This window comes from Phalacrocorax aristotelis, chromosome 15, assembly GCF_949628215.1.
Source record: "Phalacrocorax aristotelis chromosome 15, bGulAri2.1, whole genome shotgun sequence".
Classification (NCBI taxonomy): domain Eukaryota; kingdom Metazoa; phylum Chordata; class Aves; order Suliformes; family Phalacrocoracidae; genus Phalacrocorax; species Phalacrocorax aristotelis.
Genome location: NC_134290.1, coordinates 8391937 through 8413012, shown reverse-complemented (window position 1 = coordinate 8413012; position 21076 = coordinate 8391937). Strand labels below are relative to the sequence as shown.

General features: G+C 51.5%; 2 protein-coding genes across 3 annotated transcripts in view; both read right to left on the bottom strand.

Moving 5' to 3' along the window:
- Positions 1–1827: 1827 nt before the first annotated feature.
- SELPLG (selectin P ligand) lies at positions 1828–4696 on the bottom strand. Its single transcript, XM_075110372.1, has 2 exons — positions 4304–4696; positions 1828–3497 (listed from the first exon to the last, which is right to left on the bottom strand). The coding sequence occupies exons 1-2, from the start codon at positions 4686–4688 to the stop codon at positions 2047–2049; spliced, it is 1836 nt and encodes a 611-aa protein (XP_074966473.1). The 5' UTR covers positions 4689–4696; the 3' UTR covers positions 1828–2046.
- A 1371-nt stretch (positions 4697–6067) lies between these two features.
- CORO1C (coronin 1C) overlaps positions 6068–21076 on the bottom strand; it is a 55556-nt gene continuing 40547 nt past the window's right edge. For both annotated transcript variants that reach the window (XM_075110849.1, XM_075110851.1), the window contains exons 4-11: positions 15972–16101; positions 13955–14136; positions 13300–13419; positions 12563–12667; positions 11252–11397; positions 9964–10021; positions 9627–9872; positions 6068–8933 (exon numbers count right to left, since the gene is read on the bottom strand). In XM_075110849.1, coding sequence (XP_074966950.1) covers positions 8814–8933; positions 9627–9872; positions 9964–10021; positions 11252–11397; positions 12563–12667; positions 13300–13419; positions 13955–14136; positions 15972–16101 — 1107 coding nt within the window. In that variant the 3' untranslated portion in view covers positions 6068–8813. The remainder of the gene's footprint in view (positions 8934–9626; positions 9873–9963; positions 10022–11251; positions 11398–12562; positions 12668–13299; positions 13420–13954; positions 14137–15971; positions 16102–21076) is intronic.

Sequence of the window (21076 nt, the reverse complement as noted above, 5' to 3'; positions counted from 1 at the left end):
GCTTCGGTGGTGGAGGAAAGTTTATCCTCGCTGCTCACTGGGCTCCCAGAGCGGTAGGTGCAGGGCAGGCACAGGGCTGGGTGAGAGCGGGAGCAATCCCTCTGACCTGCACCCACCACCGTCTCAGGACCTACCAGCCTCACCCTCACCTGGACCAGGGCCAGAGGCTGGATGAGCCAGATGATGGGAGCATCCCTTTACCTCTGAGAGGAAGGGCTGGACGAGTGGGGGGTGACAGTGGTCCCCCATTCACCAGCCTGGCCTTGACAGCCTGGGGGCACATAAACCTCCGTGCCCATTTTGGCTGAGCCACAAACACCTGCGGCTGCATTTTGGCACAGCAGGGCACCGGTATCCACATGTGTGGGGACACGATGGAAGCAGAGCAGGGTGGCATCACCCAGGAGCCCACGGCCAGGGGCATCCCATCCAGGGACAGCCACTGCTGCTGCCTGCAGGTCCCCTCGCCCACACTGACTCACCCATAAACATTTACATTTGCAGGAGGGAGCAGGGCCGGGGAGGCTGCTCAGACCCAGATGGAAAAGATCCGAAGCACAGCGCAAATGTAAACAGGCGGTGGGGCCAGGGCGGCTGAGGAGCAGGTGAGCTGCTGCGCTGCCAACCCACCCTTGAGATGGCCACCCCTGAAAGCAGCTTTCGAGGTGGCTGCACACCCACAGCTCAGCTCACGACGGGGTGGCACAGCGATGCCTCGAGCGTGTGCCAAAACGCTTCGCTGCCCAAGTGTGCACTGCAAACATCGAGGGTGGCGTAAACTGCCTGGTGCCGTGGGGTTGGGGACGTGGGGATGGGGATGCTGAACTTGGCAGGGCAGGGGTGGGGATGGAGAGATGGGGACGTTGAGCCTGGCCACAGCAGGGATGAGGATGGAGGGATGGGGATGTTAAGCCAGGTAGGGCAGGGATGTGGATGTGTGGACAGGAACACTGAGCCACGGAGCCTGATGGGGCAGGGATGAGGTTGGAGAGATGGGGATGCTGAACCTGGCCAGGGCAGGGATGAGGGTGTGGGAATGGGGATGCTGAGCCCCATTTGGGCAGGGATGGGAATGTGGGGACACCAAGCCTGGCAGGGCAGGGACAGTCCTGGACCATTTCTACTCCCTTGGGTGGCTCCCCCAGGGCTGATAGCACAAGGGATGACCAACACCTCCACACCATGGGGAGGTGGGACTTGGGAGCAAACCTGAACCCCCTTCAGTCCCTGGGCACAGGCAAGGTGGTGGGACCCTCAGTGGCTGCTCATGGCTTTGCTCTCCTCATCCTTCCAGTCCCCAGCCACAACCAGGCAGGGACAGCCTGGGCCAACGCCGCCCTACGAGGCTGAGCACCTGTGACCACTGTCTGTTCACCGGGGACGAGCTCTGGGTGCACCAGAAGTGCACAGGACCACCCCATCAGACCATGACGGTCCTGGTGGCATCCCCTCATCTTACTGCAGGCAACCGCAGGGCAGGAACTCGTTACGCCACAAGCGCACCCGTCCCTGTCCCCGTCACCCCCCTGGCATTTCCGCCCTGGCACCACCACCCTTTCCGCTCCCACACCGTGACACAAGGCTGAGCCCCATGCAGGGAGGGGGTCCCAGGGGCTGAGGTCGCAAGCCCCCTGGTTCTGGCTCCCTGCCCAGCGAGGGGCTGGCCATGGGTTTCATTTCTGCTCCCCACCAGGAGGCCGGGGCTGCTGCTGGAGGAGGAGGATGGAGAAGTGAAATTCTCGCAGGGGGATGTGGGCAGGCGGTGGAGCACAGAGGGGGCTGGGGTGGCTGGTGGGTGCTGTCCCCAACAGGAAGAGATCACCATGTCCAGGTAACACTTTAATAGGGTCGGCCTTGAGGGCTGAGCTTGTCCCAGGGGAAAGCAGCTCCTCATCACACTTGTCCAAGTTGACACACAAACCCAAGGGGGTGGGGGGTCCCCTGCCCATGGCTCCACACGTGCCAGCACTGGGGACCGGGCACCATGCCCAGGGCCCAGCCAGCAGCCCCCCGATGCACTGGGATGCAGGACCCCATCCCCGCAGCTCAGGAGTGCTCTGGCAGGAAGCTGCTGAGAGTCAGGTTGTCACCATCAGCCTCGGAGCCATCGAGCAGGAGCTTTGGCCGCCGGGTCAGGCCAGGCTTGGGGCCATTGGCAGCCACCTCGCCGTCAGGCAGCAGGGAGGAGATGCAGACCATCTCGGTGTGGCTGAGCCGGCGGTGTGCCATCCGCGTCCGCCGCCAGAGCAGGGCGCCCAGCACCCCCGTGCACACCATGAAGGTGGCAGCCACCAGTGCCAGCAGCAGGATGGCCAGCAAGCACTTGCTCATCACCTTGCTGGGGTCCCATGGGACTGCCGTCCCTCCGGGCTTTGTATCCCAAGGGGCTGAACGAGTCGACACAGGGGGAGCTCCAGTTTTCTTGACTTTCTTGTAACCCGTGGTGGTGGGGCTGAGGGCTGGGTGGGTCGCTGAGCGCAGCCCCACAGAGGAGCTGCTGTCTGTGCCACCAGCTGCTGTCTCCTCCTTGCTGGGCCATGTAAGCCAGCTGGGGATGGTGGTGATGCTGTTTTGGGGTGCTGCTTGTGTGCCAGGCTCTGCCGGTGGCGCTGAGCTCTGCAGCAGGTCAGGATCAGGGGAATCGGTCTCATCCAGGGGATCAGCTGTGGTCGGCACTGCACGCGCCCGGTGCAGGCTGGCGCTGGTGCTGGGTGCTGGTGGAGGCGCAGAGCTCAGCAGCAGGTCAGGCTCAGGGGAATCAGTCTCATCCAGGGGATCAGCTGTGGTCGGCACTGCAAGTCCCTGGTGCAGGCTAGTGCTGGTGCTGGGTGCTGGTGGAGGCGCAGAGCTCAGCAGCAGGTCAGGCTCGGGGGAATCAGTCTCATCCAGGGGATCAGCTGTGGTCGGCACTGCAAGTGCCTGGTGCAGGCTGGCACTGGTGCTGGGTGCTGGTGGAGGCGCAGAGCTCAGCAGCAGGTCAGGCTCAGGGGAATCAGTCTCATCCAGGGGATCAGCTGTGGTTGGCACTGCAAGTCCCTGGTGCAGGCTAGTGCTGGTGCTGGGTGCTGGTGGAGGCGCAGAGCCCAGCAGCAGGTCAGGCTCGGGGGAATCAGTCTCATCCAGGGGATCAGCTGTGGTCGGCACTGCAAGTGCCTGGTGCAGGCTGGCGTTGGTGCTGGGTGCTGGTGGAGGCGCAGAGCCCAGCAGCAGGCTGGGCTTGGGGGGATCAAGGTTGTTGCTGCTGGGCATCGCAGTGGCAGCATAACCTTGCTCCAGCATGGTGGTGGCAGCGGTGGGCTGCTGCCTGCCATCGTCCCTCTTCCTGCGGGAGAGCAGCAGGGGCTCAGCCTGTGCCTGCCTGGCCGCCCCCCAGACCCATTGCACACCATGGTGCTGCCCCAGCTCCAGCAGTGGCACAGCTCCGCATGCCCACAGGGTGCTCAGCACCAGAACTGGCACCAGCATCACCAGCACAGCCCAGCCTGGCACCATGGGATCTGCGGGGGGAACAGAGAGGGCAGATTAAATCGGGGTCCCGCTCCCTGAAAGAGGATGCTGAGCTCCATTGGTCAGGCTGGAAATGGCCCCAAGGAGGGATCGCACATGAGCAAAGCGTGCTCCTCCCTTCTCAGAGCTGGGCCCTGTATTTTGGGGGGCTAGAGAATGTGAACACCAACCTCCTCCAGCTGTGGCTGGCAAAGCTGACCTGCCTCCACCTGTGGGACCTCAGCCCTGTCGGCTCCCCTTGAGAAGAAAGTTTTGAAAAGGAAGTCGAGTGTCTGGAAACGGGAAACGAGCCATGATGGAGACGGCTACTGTGGAACAAGCAGCTGCAGGATGACTCCCGTGCAGAAATGAAACTGCAGGGATGTTGCACATGTTTCAGTCGACAACCCCAGGGTGCCTATCCTCCCCCTCCACCAGCCCGGCTGGTGTGGGGCTCCAGGGCTGAGGCCACCATGTGCCTGTGCATCTGTGCTGGAGCAGGAGGAGAGGCAAACCCGTCCCAACTACCCCCTCCTTACACCAACAGCTCCCCAGCAGCCCTGGTGGGTGGAGGCCAGCGAGATCAGTGTGTTCTTACACCCAACAGCATTCAAACGCCAGCCAATGCTCATCCAGCACCGAGCATCCCCAGGAGGCTCCCACATCCCCAAAGCGCCCACCTGCCTCCTAAAAACCCCAGGGACCAGCACTGCACAGAGTGTGTGCACAACCCAAGGGTGACCCCAAGCATCCCCTTTGCGCCCACACCATCTCCAGGGCTAAGCCCTGATCCAGCACCCCCCCAGCCATGGCTCACCTCTGCCTGGGGATGCCACGGGACCGCAAGCTGCAGCGCCAGCCAGTATCACCAGCACGGGGCACAAGGGCAGCCCCGGGGCTGGGCAACCACTGAAAACGGAGGAGCGTCGTAGGCTGCCCTCCGCCTGCACCTCCTGCCAGGGCGGGGAAGGAAAGGCGGGCACGGAAGAGTGGCTGTGGTTTCGGAGAGCCCAGTGGGGGAAGGACGTCACGCCAGGAACAGGGCCACCGAGGGCCAGGGGCTGCGTGCACCTGCCAACGAGGGTGGCTGGGATGTGTGGTGCATCCCAAAAAGGGGCCTCCTGCCCCTCCCTGGCATGTTGGGTGCCCTGTGGGAGCCCCCCGGCTGTCTTGGCTCCACTGGTGGCTTTGCCGAGCTGCATGCTGGGGCTTGTGCCGCCCCAAAAGCAGAAGTGACGGCAAACCTGGTGCCGGGGCTGCCAACTCCCAGGGGCACGGTGTGGGCATGAACAGGATGGGGGGAAGGTCATGGTGCCCTGAGGTGGAAAATGGAGGCATCCCAACACTGGGAAATGGCCTTCACATGCGAGGAGGAGGAAGAGGAGGAGGAGCATGAGGGCCTTGCTCAATGCTTTTGCGGAGCCCTTGTGCTGGGGCCCTTCTATTGGCACTGACATTCCCAGGATGGCAGCCTGTGGCCGAGGAGCTCTCGGGGGGGCTGCGGGGGCCACCGGGCGTTGCCCTGGCTGCATAGTGCTGCACAGGCTGGGAAATACCCCGCCCTAACCGCAAGCACTGGTGCAGCAGCAGCAGGAGGTGCAGGTGCAGGAAGGATGCTGCAAGAGCACATCCACAGCAAACGCCCCGTGACTGCTGCCTGTGACTGTAAACAGCCCCACCGCCTCTGCCTCCCTGCCGGCAGGACCGTGAAGCCCCCGCGCCACGGGCTTGGTTCACCCCATCCCTTCTTGAAATCTCCTGGCCATGGGGGCTGGAAGCGGGTCCCAGCTCCTGCCAGCCCCAGATCACTTGTGGGAAAATGTGCACAGAAAATTGAGTTCAGGTCTGCAGAAGCAGCTGCGGCAGAGGGATGAGCTTCCCCTTGGGATGGGTCCAGGCTGTGCATGGGTGGCTAGGGAGCACTGCCTCTCCAAGAGTATCCCTGTCACATCCCGAGGCACGGCCAGGCCTTTGGGGTTGTTCCAGGGTTGGGGTGTACCGGCAGCAGCTGAAGGCGGTTGTGAAATGCTGGGTGAAACGCTGTGGCCCTGGGGAGGCTGCACTCAGGAAAGGCTCTCAAACCTGGATGGGGACTGAGTGATGCCATTTCCAGCCCAGGCTTTCTTTGCTCTTTTAGGGTTTCCTGCACCCTTGAAGTGGGTTTCAGCTGGGGAAGAGCAGAACAAGCCCCTCCCAGCTCCAGGGCAGCCCCCAGATGGTGCCATTCCTTCTGGAGACCACGTCACCCCAGCACTCCCTGAGACCCCCCAGCAGGTCTGTGCCATCAAGTCCCATATCCAGCCAAGCTCCTGGGTTCACTCGCAGGGAAATCACCAGCAAGTCCACGTGCAACCCTGGGGATGGGCCCTGGCTCTCCTGGGACAGAGCAGATGAGAACAGAAGAGTCCCAGAGGACAGACCCCACTCAGCCACAACACCACACGCTCAGGTTTCTATCGCTGTGGTTAAGGGTAATGCCATCATTTAACAACCTGGTTATTCATAAAACTTAATGTGCGCATGCTAACAGGCAGCAGTGGGTGCAGGGTGCAGAGTCAAAGAAAAAGGAAACCAGAGGCAGTTTATAATCAATGACTTTTATCTTTTGAAAATGGAAGCAAATATTTGGACAGATATTATGGCCGCTCTATAAGAGCGCATCTTTCAGGACTTCGCTGGTTCTCTTCTGGGATAACACGGCTACAAAAAGCTTCAGGCACTGACTCCGGTTGAGCCTGGCTAGGCATCAGTTCATTTAAATAAAATACAGGCCATGAACTAAAAACCAGGGCGGCCTTTCCTCCGCCCTCCTCGGACCATCTGCCACACACCAACCTCCTCTGGGCATTTCAATCCAGCGTCTCAGAAAACTTATTTCCCTCCAATTAGAAAAAACAAAAGGTTCCCAAGCACACAACCCTGAAGTCACACATACAAATCAACACAGAGATCACCATTTGGGGGAGCATTATGTTTGGTTTTGTTTTCAAAAAAAATCCCAAAAAACAAACAAAACCAACCCAACACATCATCTCAGCCATTTACTGCAATACAAAAACGTCACCAAATATTCAAATAACCCGGAGCGTCTGGACTGTGAATCCAGCATCACTGGTCATGGACACAGGGCAGGGGACGCTTGTGCCTCCTGCTGTGCTCATCACTTAAAACAAAGAAAACCCACTTTAATGAAGCTTTCATGCTATGCAATTACAACACATCCTCTGTCTCTTTGCGTCCCATTCTCATGCCTCTCTGGCTACGTGGCCTGGCCGTCCTGACGGTGTGGTTTCGCCTTCACACACAGACATCCCTCCAGAACAGAGAATCCTTAATCTGTAAGTTCTGACCATGCAAACATTGGAAAAAATGGAGAATTTGAGGATTTCTAGCTAACCTACTGGGAAAAAAACCAAAGATCACATCAGCCTGGACAAAGGGACGCGCCCCCCACCGAGCGGCAGCCGCCGGGGATGCCTTGGGCAGGGGGACACTGCTCTGGTGCGGTGGCTCCCAAGCACACAAGCGTGCACGCACATCAGGGATGCAGTGAGCTGCTTCAGGCATCAATCCCCAGCTGGGACAGGTATCGAGGCTCCTCAGCCGATAGCTCTCAGCACCCAATAGTCTTCTCCCACTTTCGGATTCAATACAGGCTTGCTGACATTTCCCTGGCACTGCGAGGACGGGCTGTGCTGGGATGGCAGCACCCATCCAGCCTGGGGCAGCTTGCCGAGGTGGCACGGATCCTGTTCATGCCCCAGGGACACAGCCTGTGAGCAGGGACCTGTGCCTGCCCCGTCCCCGACACAGGCAGCCCCCCTCGCAGGGGAGATCGCTCCTGGGCAGAGGTTTGCTGAGCTGAAGCATCCGACAACAAATTCCGTGAGGATCTCGCGAGCCCAGTGTGCTCACGGGGCCTCTCCCCTGAGGATCTCAAAGGACCATGTGAAAAACCAGTTCTCCAAATTGGGATCAAACCATCCTCCCCAGTCCCTTCCACTCTGAAGGCCTGGGAGTGCAGGGGGTCTGGGGATGGAAGTCACTCATCTGATCTGAGAACAAGTAATTTCCTGCAGAGTTTTACAGCAGGGTGGGGTGGTGAGGCAGGAATGATGGAGAGAAGGAAAAAAAATTATAAAAACCAACAGAGGCATTTTGTTTCTGGACACCCATCATGATAAAGTCACCTAGCTACTGCTAATGCTGCTTTGGAAGCAGACGAAATTTCTAACATCAGCTCTGAAGTGGGGGGGCCAGAGAATTGCAAGTTCACAGATTTTTAAAAGCTTCTTAAAGTCAATGAGCCAAAGAGCATGGTGGTGCAGAAACAAGTATTTACAGCAATGCATACAGCCGAAAAGGACACCGCGGAGAACCTGCTGACTGCCGATGTCCCACGGCTCGCGTCCCCCTTGGCACACCTGGAACTTTGTACTCCGTGGATAAATGTAAAAACACTTCCTGCAGGAAAGTAACTTCTGCCTTAAAATAAAGAAAACCCTGCAAACAGAACATGCCCATTTGGTCATGGCTAGAGGAATCCAAACCACGGGATTATTTTAAACGGGCAACACGATGCTAGTTTAACAGTTCTGTAGGGTGTAAAAGGAGAACAGGCTTTCTGTGGGATGAATCACCTCATTCAGTACTATGTTTTTTTCCTTACACTGTCAGACAATGGTGATGGGGACACGTTAGGGAGGCAGGAAAGGCAGTTTGTATGATCTCTGAGGGGTCTCAGCAGCAGCCTCAGCCACACTGCAAAGGAAACCGATCTGATTGTTCGAAATCGAAGATTTATACAAAATAGCTTCAGTTTTGTTCTCTGAACAGTATAAACACCCACCATGCGCACACACACACGCACAAACACACAGTGCCGTCCCTTTAAATTTAAAACACAAATACTGCAAAGTGGCAAATAAGAAAAATAAAAAGCAACTTTTTTTTTTTTTGGCAGCTTTAAAAAATGGTTAAGAACAATGTGGCATTGGTCCCTAAATCTAGAAAAAGATATTTGGGCACAACATTGAAAGTCAGAATGGATTTGTTTTCAAGAATTCATAACATCTGGAAAAAAAAAAAGACTGTAAAAGTAGCACTTATTCTTTTTGACTTGTTTGACACAGTCACATGAATTCATAGAACATCAGGAAAAAAAAAAATCTTTCACTAAAAAGCTTGGCTTTTAATCATCGGCTCTCGTTGACGTGAATTTAGGAGAACAGGAAAGCTCGTACTGGAATGCTGCACGCTGCTGCTTGCCGAACTGGGGAACTGGAATGTGCCTGGGCTGGCGGCGGGGCCAGCGCTGCTCGCCCCGCTCAGTCCGCGATCTTTGCCATCTGCTGCTCCAGCTTGGAAATGCGCTCGTCTTGGTTGGTGATCGTGTCTTTTATAGATTTCAGCTCTTTCAAAATCTCATCCAATTTGGCGTCATTTTGCTGGAAGACAAGACATGTATTTGTTAGGAGAGACGGTGGGATGCGCTCAGCAGACAGGAGTTTCCAAAGGAAGGGGCTCCCTCTGAATGGGATTCTTGGGAGCCGTAAGCACGCCAGGGTGCGCACGTGCTGTGCACCTGGCACAGGCACTGCGGCAGTTGTGATGCTCAGGGCATGGACCAGCATTTCCAGCAGCAGCAATGCCAGCTTCAAGGACATACTGGACCAATATCTGCTCTTTAACAGCATTTAAGGACCTACTCGACTGACAGCTGTCACTTCCACATCTCTGCATATTACTATACCATGTGTTAGCCACAGCCCCCAATTATGAACTTGTACGACCTCCTTCTTGACCTGCATAGTCTGAGGTTCATTCGTCCCACTGTCTGTGCTGGGTTTTACACAAAAAAGAGGTGCACAGAAGTTGTCCAAGGCAGGTGGGTGGCTGGACCAACAAGCCAAGCTTTCCTTTTCATCACAGTTCCCAGTAACCTTCCACAGCTACAGAAACCTTGCCTGGAATGCCACAACTCAAGCACCACCTCAACTGCAGGTCACCCACCAGCACCCAAGTCCCAGGGTACTTGAGTCATACATGTTTGAGCTTTGTTACAACTATTTCTGAAGATGCAGCACCCTGGTAATCACGTCTCAGGCCGCCATCCCCAAAAGCTTGTGGATTTTACTCACAATGTTTGAGGCATCAGCTGCTTTCTTTGGAGCATTTATGAGATCACTCTTCTTGTTTGCAGCAGGCTTGTTGTCCAGTATGTTCTTCTTGACCACCTTGAGATCCCTGTTCTTGCCCGGAATGTACCCATGCTTCAAGGAGATGAGAAGGGGATCAGCATTCTTCCCCTCAAACCATTCCTCTGCTTCCAGAGCTGCTTCTGGGCCAGCTGTATCAGGGTACAGATCATCCTGGAAGAGGTCCGACTGCAAGCCAGAAGAGATGAATTGGTCAAGTGCTTTGGGGCTGGAAGGCACAAGCTGGCTTCAAACCACATAACCAGCATGTAGTGCTCACCTTTCGAGGAACTGTCATGATGATGGGCTCACACTTCCTCTCATGAAGCTTGAAGAACCTTTCAAAGAAAAAGAAAAGGTATGACTTAGATGTGAAGACAGCCAGCACGCTGTGCAAAGGAAGCCTTGGTTCTGCTGCTCAGGCACAGCAGCGTACCAGGAGACAGAGGCGATGGGAAACAAGCAACCCTAAGGAGTCACAGTGGGGCTGCGCTAGGACTTGTAGGGCTATGCAAAGGCTGGAGAAAACCACCTGGGTGCGTGCAGAGCTCCCCTCTCAGGTAATGGGTGACTTCAAAGGGTCGCACTTTGGCCAGGAGGGACTGTCAACGAGGCACAGCCCACTGCTCAGATGATCGAGACAAGCACCACACCAGCAATTTACAGGTACACACTAGCTAGCCTTCTGCTCACTGCTCCCATGTGTCTCCACACCCTGGTCACCCCCTGCAGTCCTGCTTTGGGCCAGTGCCACAAACTCCAACATCCTCAGCCCAGCCACCCGCGCTGCTGCTGAAATATTCATGTGCTTCAGACAAGTGCAGGCTCTGCTCCCTTTCAGAGGCTCCTGCTTTCATTAATAATCAAAGAAGCATCAAAAGGCTTCAGGGGCAACATCCAGAATGTTCCCTACTGGCCGTGTGCCAGCAGCCGTTGCAGTGACACAAAACTGCTTTCCTTAGATGCTTTCTTCCTTTGCCGTGTTTTCTGAATCACAGCTGCACTCTGGTCACTGCACTGCTGCTTTAACTACTCCCTAAATTCCTGAAACCAGCTTTCAACCCGCTTGCTGTGTACGAACTGGAGACTGGTACTTAGGCACCAAAAGTTTATCATTGATATGCTGACAGTGTAGGCTGTAACTGACCTGATGCTGTTTTCCGCAGACAATGTATTCTGCTAGATATCACTCGTTCATTTTTAACAGACTCAGCCTAAGTCCCAACATATTCTGAGGTTATGCCCAGTACAAGTATCGCTTCACGTCACAGGTCCCAACAAACACTGCAGAAGCAACAGTGCGACAGAGAGGTCTTTCCAGCAGTGGGGTCCTACACCCAGGAGGCTTGGTTTACCAGCAGGAAGCACACACAACAGAGGGCTCCCAGCCCCTTCCCCTCCTGCTGTACTTCTTCCTTGCCTGCAGAAAGCTGGCTGATGTGCACTGCAGGAACGTGGCTTGCACTGTCCAGGTGCAGTGGCAGAACTTTCCGTTTCTGAACGGCTGAGCTCGCGACAGGGTGGCTTGCTAAGACAGCACCACCCACCCTGACAGCCTCTCTCCTCACCTGGCAATCTCGCACTTGTTCACATCAAGGCCCCTCTTCGGCATGAACCCCATGCCCCTCTGCGGCTCTTTGCTGCTGAAGGTGTTGAGGTAGTGAACATAGGGGGATTCGTCCGTGATCTCAAAGTAGCGAATGCTGCTGTCACCCTGCAAGAAATGAAAGGAGGACCACTCCAGTGGCTGGAGGGGCCAGTGCGCCCTGTGCCTGCGTGCCTCCTCCCTACTAGGCTAAGCAGCCATTGGTTCCCTTCCAGGAAGGATGCCACAGAGCAATGCAGAGTTCATAGGTATTTTTTTCAAGCTAAAACTTCCATTGCTTACCAGTTGAATGTGTCTCATCTCGGGCTGCTCACAACAGTCGTTATCAGACAGCACACTCTGTTCTCACTACCCACATGTCATCAGCAGAACTACCATAAAGCAGATCCCTACTGTAACCCAAGTACTCTAGCTGGACAGTTTCTCAGTGATAAGTGCTGTTCTTCAAAATACTGTGGTACAGTGGCCTGAGCTTGTGCTTCAACACTGGGGGTGTCAACTTTCACATCTCCTGTGAAAAGGCTAAACTTTCTGCCACAGTCAGGCAGAAAGGCTATAAACCAGTCTCTGTTTGACTCCAGGCAATTCTACTACACTAGCATCTCTGAAACCGCAGAAGAGGTAGCAGACATAAAAGTAGTATTTCTCATTAGCTGTTTACGAAGATGGGATTCTTTAACATACTTGTATGGACCCTCCTTTGTAATTGCTTGTTCATCTCGTCTTTGGACTTCCTATTTGTAAGAAGTCCAAAGCTGCGGCATCAGAAGTGGGCACTTTAGAACACTTAATGCCTACAAATTGCTTTTAGAAAGGAGCACGTGATTGCAGCTTTCTTTTATTTAACCCCACAAAATTACAGTGAGTGTTGCTACACGCTCCATCACCTTCAAGCACAAGGAGGATAACATCCTCCCACACTAATGTACAATCATTCTGGTCAACAACAACAATAGATGTTTTGATGACAGTATCTGACTTGTTGCATTAAGAGCAGCTTTACCCAAGTAAATCCATCTCAAAGAAACATCCAATTACATACCAGACCTTCACAGGGCTGACCTCACAGGCTCTCTGTATGGTCCTGCAGAGTGAGGATCAAACCGGTTTCAGAGCAGCCTGATCTGTTTGCAGCCCTGACCGTTGCTGCAGTGCTCAATTTTTGGTTCTACCTTTCTTAGTTGAGATGCTTGGGGAACATTCCACAGGCATCATTCATTCAACAGGAGTCTCACTCTAAACACACCCAGTCATTCCAAAAGCTTCTCCATACCTTGCCACACAAGTAAATAATGTTGGTATCTGGATCGTAGAATGGCAGCAGGACCCCATTGCTGGTGTCCATCTCATGAAGGGCTATTGGCTCCTCCATGTTTTTCTGGAAATAAAAAAATGCCAGTGATGTTAATGAAGAATGGAAAAGCTCATGTTAACATAGGATCAAAATTATTAACAGTTCTTTGTCACTAGTGAACACACAGCGATGTCTTCACCACCCTGAAGGATCTGTGTGTTACAATAACAAATGCCTTCAATGTTCACAAGCTTATTCATTCCCCGAGGACACTTTAATCACAAAATGCAACAAAAGCAGGACCCAAGAAAATTCACAAAGCCAAGGAAAAGATGCGACAGTCATGTTAGTGTCTTGTGCCAGTGTGATGGGATTATCGCTGTCTTGCTCTGCACATATAATGTATAGAATGAAGCAACCTTCACACAGCCACTCTGCCCTCTGTGTACAGCTTCTCAGACACTTCAAACATGTAGCTCCCAGCTTCACCACTGCTTTTGGTGAGGCAGGGATTGGTACTCATTTCCTTTACTGAGTGAACATCCAGCTTGAATAACGGCAATACCTTCTGGCACAGGAAGCTTTCACAGGAGCGGGCAGTAGATGGAAGTAGATGGAAGAAGGAATATGCTATGAATTTAGTGGGTGACTGCAGATCTGGGCTAGTAACATAACAGATGTTACAACAGCAAAGTAGTAATGGGACAGGAACCTACTGGATTCCAAAGGGCAAGCTGCCGTTCACTCATGCGGCTGAAGCCAGTTGTGAAGATGTTTCCATCAGCAAGGAAAATAGCACGCATGGGCCGGGCTCCTTCGTGGGTCTTCTCTTTCTCCTGAAAGAGATTTACAGGTTAGTCTCTAGCAATGAACAGAAGAGCCCACCTGGTGGTGGCTTCTCTTCTAGCTGCACAGAATCGCTGGCAGGACACACTGCTCTTTGCCTAATGCTTGAGGGAAGAAACGAATTACTAAACTACAAAAGAAGTGGTCATTCCTGGCTTGTTTTGGCTTTGCCTGTCAGACTCTTGCAAGGTTGAAGGATGACTTTAGCAGCCATATGCAGGCTGCTAAATCTTCGCTTTGCATACACAACTTTGGAACTGTAATTATACAAAAGGATTAGATGTGGAATTACACTCCTGCAGGTTTTAAAACTGAGCCTTAACAGCCTAGTTCAAACACTAATCCCAATAAACCCAGATGAATCCTTCAACCACTGCTATCCCTTCTGTAATTTTTTCCTCACTTTGAAAGACACGACTAAACATGGTCTACGTACTAAGCAAGAAGGTTCTTTCTCTACATGCTCTTGCTAACTCTCTGGTAGAGTGAAACTCAGTTGCTTCTTTAATTATCATGCAAACTTACAGCAACAATTTCTTGTTTCCTGGGGTCAATAACTCGAACTTTTTTGTCTTTGGAAGCTGTACAGATTAGGCTGCCGTTGCGATTCCAGCTCACGTTGTAAATCATATCCACATGCATGTCATCCAAGTTTATGAGGGCTTCACCTGTTCCCACATTCCAGATGATGATTGCATTATCACAACCTAAAAGGGAAAATAGCAGCTCAAGTCACAACACTGGTGTATACAGAAAAAAAGCCAGCAGCAGGGAACAAGGAATAAAACCTGTTGCAGCTTGAAAGGCTCAGATGCCATCTCTTAAACACACTCTGTGCACCATCATGTACCCAGAGGCCCAGGAAACACATCCTCACTCAAATACAGGCTCAGAGAAGGACCCGGCAGCCAGAGAAAGCACAAAACTCCTCCCTTGAAAGCATTGAGCACCTTCTCAGAGGTGCTGTAGCTGTCCCCAGCAAAGGCAATTTATGTGGGAGCATTTGGGCACTGCTTCCACAGCCGGCCTCCACCCCAGCCAACGTGCTGCCTGCAGGCTGGGGGGGTGTGGTAGTGTGCCCTGGCCACTGCTACTGCAGGAGCTTTGTGCAGGAGCTCTTGGGTCTCCACTCAGCTGCAGGGCCACAGAGCAAGAGATGCCAAGGGCAAAAAGGCAATGTTCTTACAACTCTGTATGTGAGAATACTGATTGGCAGCCAGTCATTGCCTTCTCAGGTCAGAGAGGTTTTTGGCAGAAAGAGTAAAAGTGGCACGGATGGAAAATAGGCAAGTGACAGCAGGAGAAGCAGCAGAACAAAGATAAAAAAGAATGGCAGGCAGCAAACGCTGAGGTCAGCAGTTTCACAAGGACTACAACCATCAGGCAGGTGGTTTTGTTCAATGACCAGAAAGCAAGAAGACAAAGAATAAAGCCTAAGATAAGATGACAGCAAAATAAAGAACGGGACTGGCAGACCAGGTAAGGGAAGGAGAGCACAATATGTGACTGAGCAATTTCTCCTCAGGCTCCGGAGGGATGAAAACATGTAACAAGGCAAGAGATAATCACTCTGAACTCCCAAAGGGCATGAAAAACATCCAAAATCATTTTGTTGTCACCAGGAGGAACCCTAGAGACTGCAATGACCTGACAGCATCCCTTCTCCTCTGTGTTTCTTAGGAGTAATCCTGGCTGGACTGCCTGGACACACACATCTTGATGCTTGTGAGTACTGGAGTCCAAGGAAGCTACCTAAGAAAAATCACCTTCTGCTTTGGTATGTTCTCACACTGAGTTTTGTTACATTAACTGCCACAAGGTATGCAACTCCAAGTGTTTCTGGGGAAACTAGATCAAAACCAAACTGGTACCTCAGAGGGCAGCTATATCAGCAGAAAATACAGCTTATCTGATAGTCCAGCTGAAAGGATTGGCTTCTTTTATTGGGCTCCAACCTACAGGTCATGCTATGAAAGCCTCAGGCTGTGTTAATGGCTAGTGACTTATACATTTTATTTCCATAATGATGTGACTGTTTTTCAGTGGTCAAAAGAATCTCATTGCACGGGATGTACCAGTCAAGGAGACAATTTGGAAAATGCTGAACATGAAAGGCTGTGGAAGGAACAGCCAGACTCTGGAATACCTTGCAGGGATCAGTGAAAAGGAGAAACAGTTGAGCCTTTTACAAAGTATATGAAAACAGGGATGAGGAAAGTGCAAATGTAAATAGTTATCAGCAATGAAAGTTGCAGATCAAATAAAGTCTGGAACAATTTTTATACTGTAATTCATGCCTCCAGACAATTTCCTGGTTCTTGCCCCTGTAAACTGAAGAAAATAGAAGGCCAAGATAAGGAGGGGGCTGTGAGCCACGTGTCCCGGTGTTCCCAGGCACTGCCATTAGTCTTGTGATTCACCAGCTGTAAGCAGCTAGGAAAGAAGGAAAAGGAGTCAACAAGCTCTTCTCCAAAATAGCTGGTGTGCAAGCAAAACGCAAGAGACAGATGCTTGTTGACCCTACAGCCCTGATGCACCGTACCTGCACTGAGCAGCACGTTGCGTGCCGTTGGGTGCCAAGACACAATGCCGACTCTCTTGGAATGCCCTTCTAACACTACCACCGGCTCTGTCAGGGAGAGGGTGAGTCCATTCTCGGGAATCTGCCACACCTGGAAAGGGGAAAGGAAAGATGGTTAGCCAAGGGCCGTCCCCTCTGAAGAGCACGTTACTTGTTTGCTCCTGCATCATGCCACGGCAGAAGTCCGAGTTGTCACTTCTCAATATAAACAGGAATAGAGAAGAGGGTAGGGAATCGTTCCCGGCTACCAGTAAACCTTCGGCTGATCTGTGCGTAACATCCTTCCTAGCTCACACTGCCAGCACACCACCACTGGCTACTTACACTGCAAACGCCCCATTATTGCTGTGTCCAGAGATCCACTCATCTCAGATGCTGCCTGAGAAGGATTAAAAAGAATTTGCCTTGCAGCTCCAATTCCATCTGAACAAACTGCTGTCTCTTCAATTTATGCTTGTACCTCAGAGGGACAATATCGTAGCTATCCTGGAGCCTACTTTTTGTTTCTTTAGAAATACTAGCAATTGGTTTTCCTATTATCTTTACAGCCTCCTTTCAGATGCCATTTAAATGGGGAAGAGCAGTTTGGTCCTGGCAAAGGTTAAAGCACTCCAAGTTAGCCTTGCAGAAACTACCTTCGAATGCAGCAAACTGCCTGTTCACTTCTTGCCTGCTTCGCTACACAACCCTTCTGTTGGAACCATCTTGAGGAAAGTGCCATCAGGAGGAAGAACAGACCCCCAAGGATCACAGAGCACTGCAATTCCAGCTGTGGAGTCAGAGCAGGTTTATGCACTGAAGGAGGCGGCTTCTGCAACTGGCAGGCACCAGGGACGAGAGACACAGAACCCAACACCCCATTCCCCGAGGCAGCATCAACCCTACCAAAACCATTCCTGCAATTCCGCACTGGACAATCATCTTTGAACTGAATTTGACCTACATATAATGTATGAAAAAAATTAAATAGAAAGCCCATCAGTGAGCAATTATAGCTACCTGTAGATAGGTGGCAGCATTAGAGCACATTTGCTTCGCCTTCTATTGTTTGCTTTTTCTGGAGTTAGAGAATAGGGCTTGCCAGACCCTGCCCACAATGCCCAAGCAAGCTGTCAGAGCCAGCAGATGTGAGCCGAGTGGATTTCGGAAGTGAGGCAGACAGACATGCGTGAGGGTGACATGGACTTTTGCGCTAATCCCAGTTTCTCCCTTCTTGCAGGGATGGCTGCTGCTTAAATAAAACCCACCGAGATGTAAAAATTCTTAGCACATACCAGCTCACCTCTAAATAACCCTAAAACGATTTCACTTTTCACGGACGCAGCTCTCCGCGCCATCCCTCCCAACACCCTCAGCATTCCAGGAGGAATGACCTGCAACAGGCACACCACCTCAGCAGAGAATTTCTCTGCAAGGGTTGAAAAATCCCTCTTTCTCTTCCTGCCTGATGGAGCAGTACTAGCAACAAGACAACAGAAACCGAGGCTTTTACCAGCAATCACGTTTTAAAAATTGGGTTGCAAAGTGGAGCTATTCAGCCTGGAGCAGCAGGATGACATCCCGCTCACTCCCAGTTCAACACCAGCTTTGCCAGCGACTGCAGCCACGGCACGCTCTCAGAGGACTGTGCTGAAACACAACACACCTTGCGAACTGCAACAAATCATTTCACCTGCTCGTTACACAATAAAATGGGGTTACAAAGCTGTCAATTTTTATAGAAGCAACTTTATTCTTGCCAGTCAGGGAATAACAACCTGACAGTAGCAACATTTTAAAACATTTCTGCTGACAGGGAAACTTTAATGTCAGTCTGCTAAAACTGCACTTAATGTCATAACTGTACACAGGTGTCTCAGATGAAGCACCTCCAAACCCCTCACAATTATAAGCACTGATACAATGCTGCAGAAAACAGGTATTACCTAAACCAGTAAGAAAGTTGGAAAGAGAATATGAGAGCTGGGAGACCCCAGCAGAAGAGACAATGCAGGAGAGCCAGGGGCTCTGAAGCAGAGGTGTGGGAGGTGTCCAGCAAAGAACTGGGTGACACCAGTGCAGGGGTGGAGGATGCTCAACATGAGCAGCTCGGGTTTGACAGCTCCACCTGGCAGGCAGAGCCTGGGGCACAGCTGACATGGTGATGAGAAACAGGAAAAACACCAAAACCACTTCTCCCCTAGATGAAAAGGCCACGACAGCCAAGACTGACCTACACAAGTTGGTGTTACCCGAAGGATTAAGCAGGAAGGCAGACATCTGGTTATTCCAAAGTCTTGAGGAGCCTTAAAAATGGCAAGCCTTGATGAACACAGCCATTTCTTCCCCTGAGAGAAATGGTGTGACAAAGTGGCCTGTCCCAACTCACTCAGCCTCCCTCTCTTCGTGCGGGAAGCTTTGAAAAATTGAATTCATTCACAAAAAGTCCCAAGAGCAGCACAAGCTTCTGAGCCAAGCGTGACCTGCAGACAAGCCACGCGGGGACAGCAGCAGGGTCAGAGCAGCTTCTACACCTGCAGCTGCAGCCAACCTTCCTCCCTGCCGAGGGGCAGTGGGAGCAAAGGGACAGGGTCCCCGAGACCCCTGTTTGTTTTGCGCTAAGCCAGGAACGGTGCGGGGATCCTTCTGTGCAAGCGCAGCTTTGTAGCAAAGTAACTTGCATGCCAGAAAACTCCAGGACCAAGTTTAAACGTAAGCCAGTGAGTGCAGGGGGTGGAGAGGAAAGGGAGATATTAGAGGCAAAAACCAATGAAAAGGATTTTTTAAAAGCCTCTGGAGGACAGACAGATTTTTTTTCTTTAAGGGAAAGCCCTTACAGTTTACAGCAGCTGCACACCAGTGTAATCCTCTGCAGATTACAGAAACTATTGACCTAATAATCCTGCTTGGTATTGCAAAAAAAAGCTAGGAGTGTGAAAGGTCAGGGTATGCTCCCAAGCGCCCAGGCCCACTCATTCCTGCACAGGGTGGGGTGCCTGCCTTCAGCGTGGGATGAAATTAGATTCACAGGGCAAGTTAAGGAACTTTCACTTTGGATGCAGGACCCAGCCTGCTGAAGGTGAGGACTCAGGATGAGTACACAAAGAAAATATTAAAATACTGCAAGATCAACTGCACATCAGTAACAGTTTGTCAAGTCTCCCACTCGTGGGACGTTTTGGGTCGCTGGGGATTTTTTTTGTTTTGTGGGGTTTTTTTTTAAGTTAACATGGCTGGTTTGTTTGTGATCGAGGAAGTGAAGTCACGCCACGGTGGTGTGTTAGAGGTTTGGGTCTCAGAGGAAGAGCAGGAGGGAAAGTTTTTGCACAAAGAGCATGTGCGAATGAAAATAAAGCAAACTTTTTCAGCACTTTTTTTATACCCTTTATAGAGAATCAAAACTGTCTCTTCTGGCTCTGCACCAACCTGCAGAGACGATTAAGTCAATTCCTAGGAACAACATCAATTCCTATATTCACATTATATGAGGAAACAAATGAGTTTGAGCCCTGGGTTTTATCTATGTCCCTGCACTTGCATCACTGCAGGAAAAGCCACTTTGTGCATCCTTTTTTTTTGTAGCTGTAAGACCGTCTCCACATCCAGCCAGGCCTGGTACCACATCTGAACTGTCTGCTAACAGGCTGGTGTCCCAGGTCATTGCAAGGGCTCTGGTTTAATTTTTAAAATAATTTTCTCAACCAAATGTACTCTACTCTGGCCACTATATGCAAACTCATTAATATTCACCTTCTGAGGAAGCAAATTTTCCGTATCTGAGAAAGGCTCTCTGATATCATCTACAAGCCTTTATATAATCAAACATTTACCAGATGAATTAAAGAAACCTGCAGTACATTACAGTTGCTCAACAGAATATCAAGCATGAATGTTTAAGTAGTTCCTTATTTGTTGGCACAAGAAAAAAAATTCTTCAAAGAGCACACCAGAAGAGGCCACAGAAGGTATCTGCGTGCCACAGTGTTATAAAGGAAGTCTTTCTGAGAGCAATTCAGAGCAGAGGAGATGGGGACTCCCTGTCCTACTCTTCGGCAGAAGGAGAAAGAAATTCGGCAAGAAACCAGCCAATGGGGCTGAGAGGCTACTGCTATTACCTACATTGCCTCTCTTGGCTGATTAGGGCTCTTGTGTTACATCGGACATATGAAGTGGGCCATGTTCTGCAAAACTGAGAACAAGGCATAAAGAGGAAATACTAAACACTTGCAGACTACAAGTATTTCATTATACCTCAAACCACTTCAAGTGAGTTCTATTTGCCAACTCAAAAGGAATGTGTTGGCTTTGCACTCCAGTTGGCAAGGGCAGGAGGGGACAGAGGCCAACACATGCCCCGAGGAATACCCAGCGTGGGATGAAGGAAGAGCATCTGCTCCTCCTCTGTGGGAGCATAGGCTTGTGAAGGCAGGTGGAGTGTTGGAGAGGTCCATTCTACTTTTTCCTCTGCCGGGATCAGACAGTGATGTGCTTATACTCACTGGTACCGTGACTTGCACAAAGGTGGTCTTGCAAGGGTGACGGGTCCTAAATATTGCCATCCACTGTCTTTTTCTTCTCTACCTCCAAATAATTTCTGAATGCAGCAGATGTGACAGCAGAAGTAATGAGTGTATCACCTGAAACTGTCAGATCACACCTATTGAGTGCCTTTCATCAGACAAAGCTTGAGGCAGCTGCAAATAGTTAAACCTCTAAAGCTGTCCAAGCTACAAAGCTGATCAGTATCAGAAGATGTCTTCTTTCCCAGTCCCTTACTTCAACCCCTAGGCTAACGATCTCAAACACCACAGTTGTTCAAGGTTTATATGCAGCTAAGAGGGTACTTCTACCTTCTACAGATCTGAGTTTTTATTTATACGAAAATGCTTCTAGCTTTTGAAAGGGCCAAGTTAACTTTCCTTGTGCAACACGAAGACTGCAGACAGCACAAAGTTATGGCTGTAGGGAATCAGCCCTCTTCATCTCGGAGGCATTGGTTAGATAGCATCTCAAAGCTATGCTCTCTCCCTCAATACATGTCTAGCCGACATTGATGAGATCTGTTGTGGCAGAAGGTAAGATCCTAA

Excerpts from the sequence above, each read along its gene's own strand:
- SELPLG (XM_075110372.1), bottom strand. The coding sequence starts at position 4,688 with ATGCAGCTCGGCAAAGCCACCAGTGGAGCCAAGACAGCCGGGGGGCTC. Across the intron at positions 3,498-4,303 it reads CGTGGCATCCCCAGGCAGAG|ATCCCATGGTGCCAGGCTGG; the intron begins GTGAGCCATGGC and ends TTCCCCCCGCAG.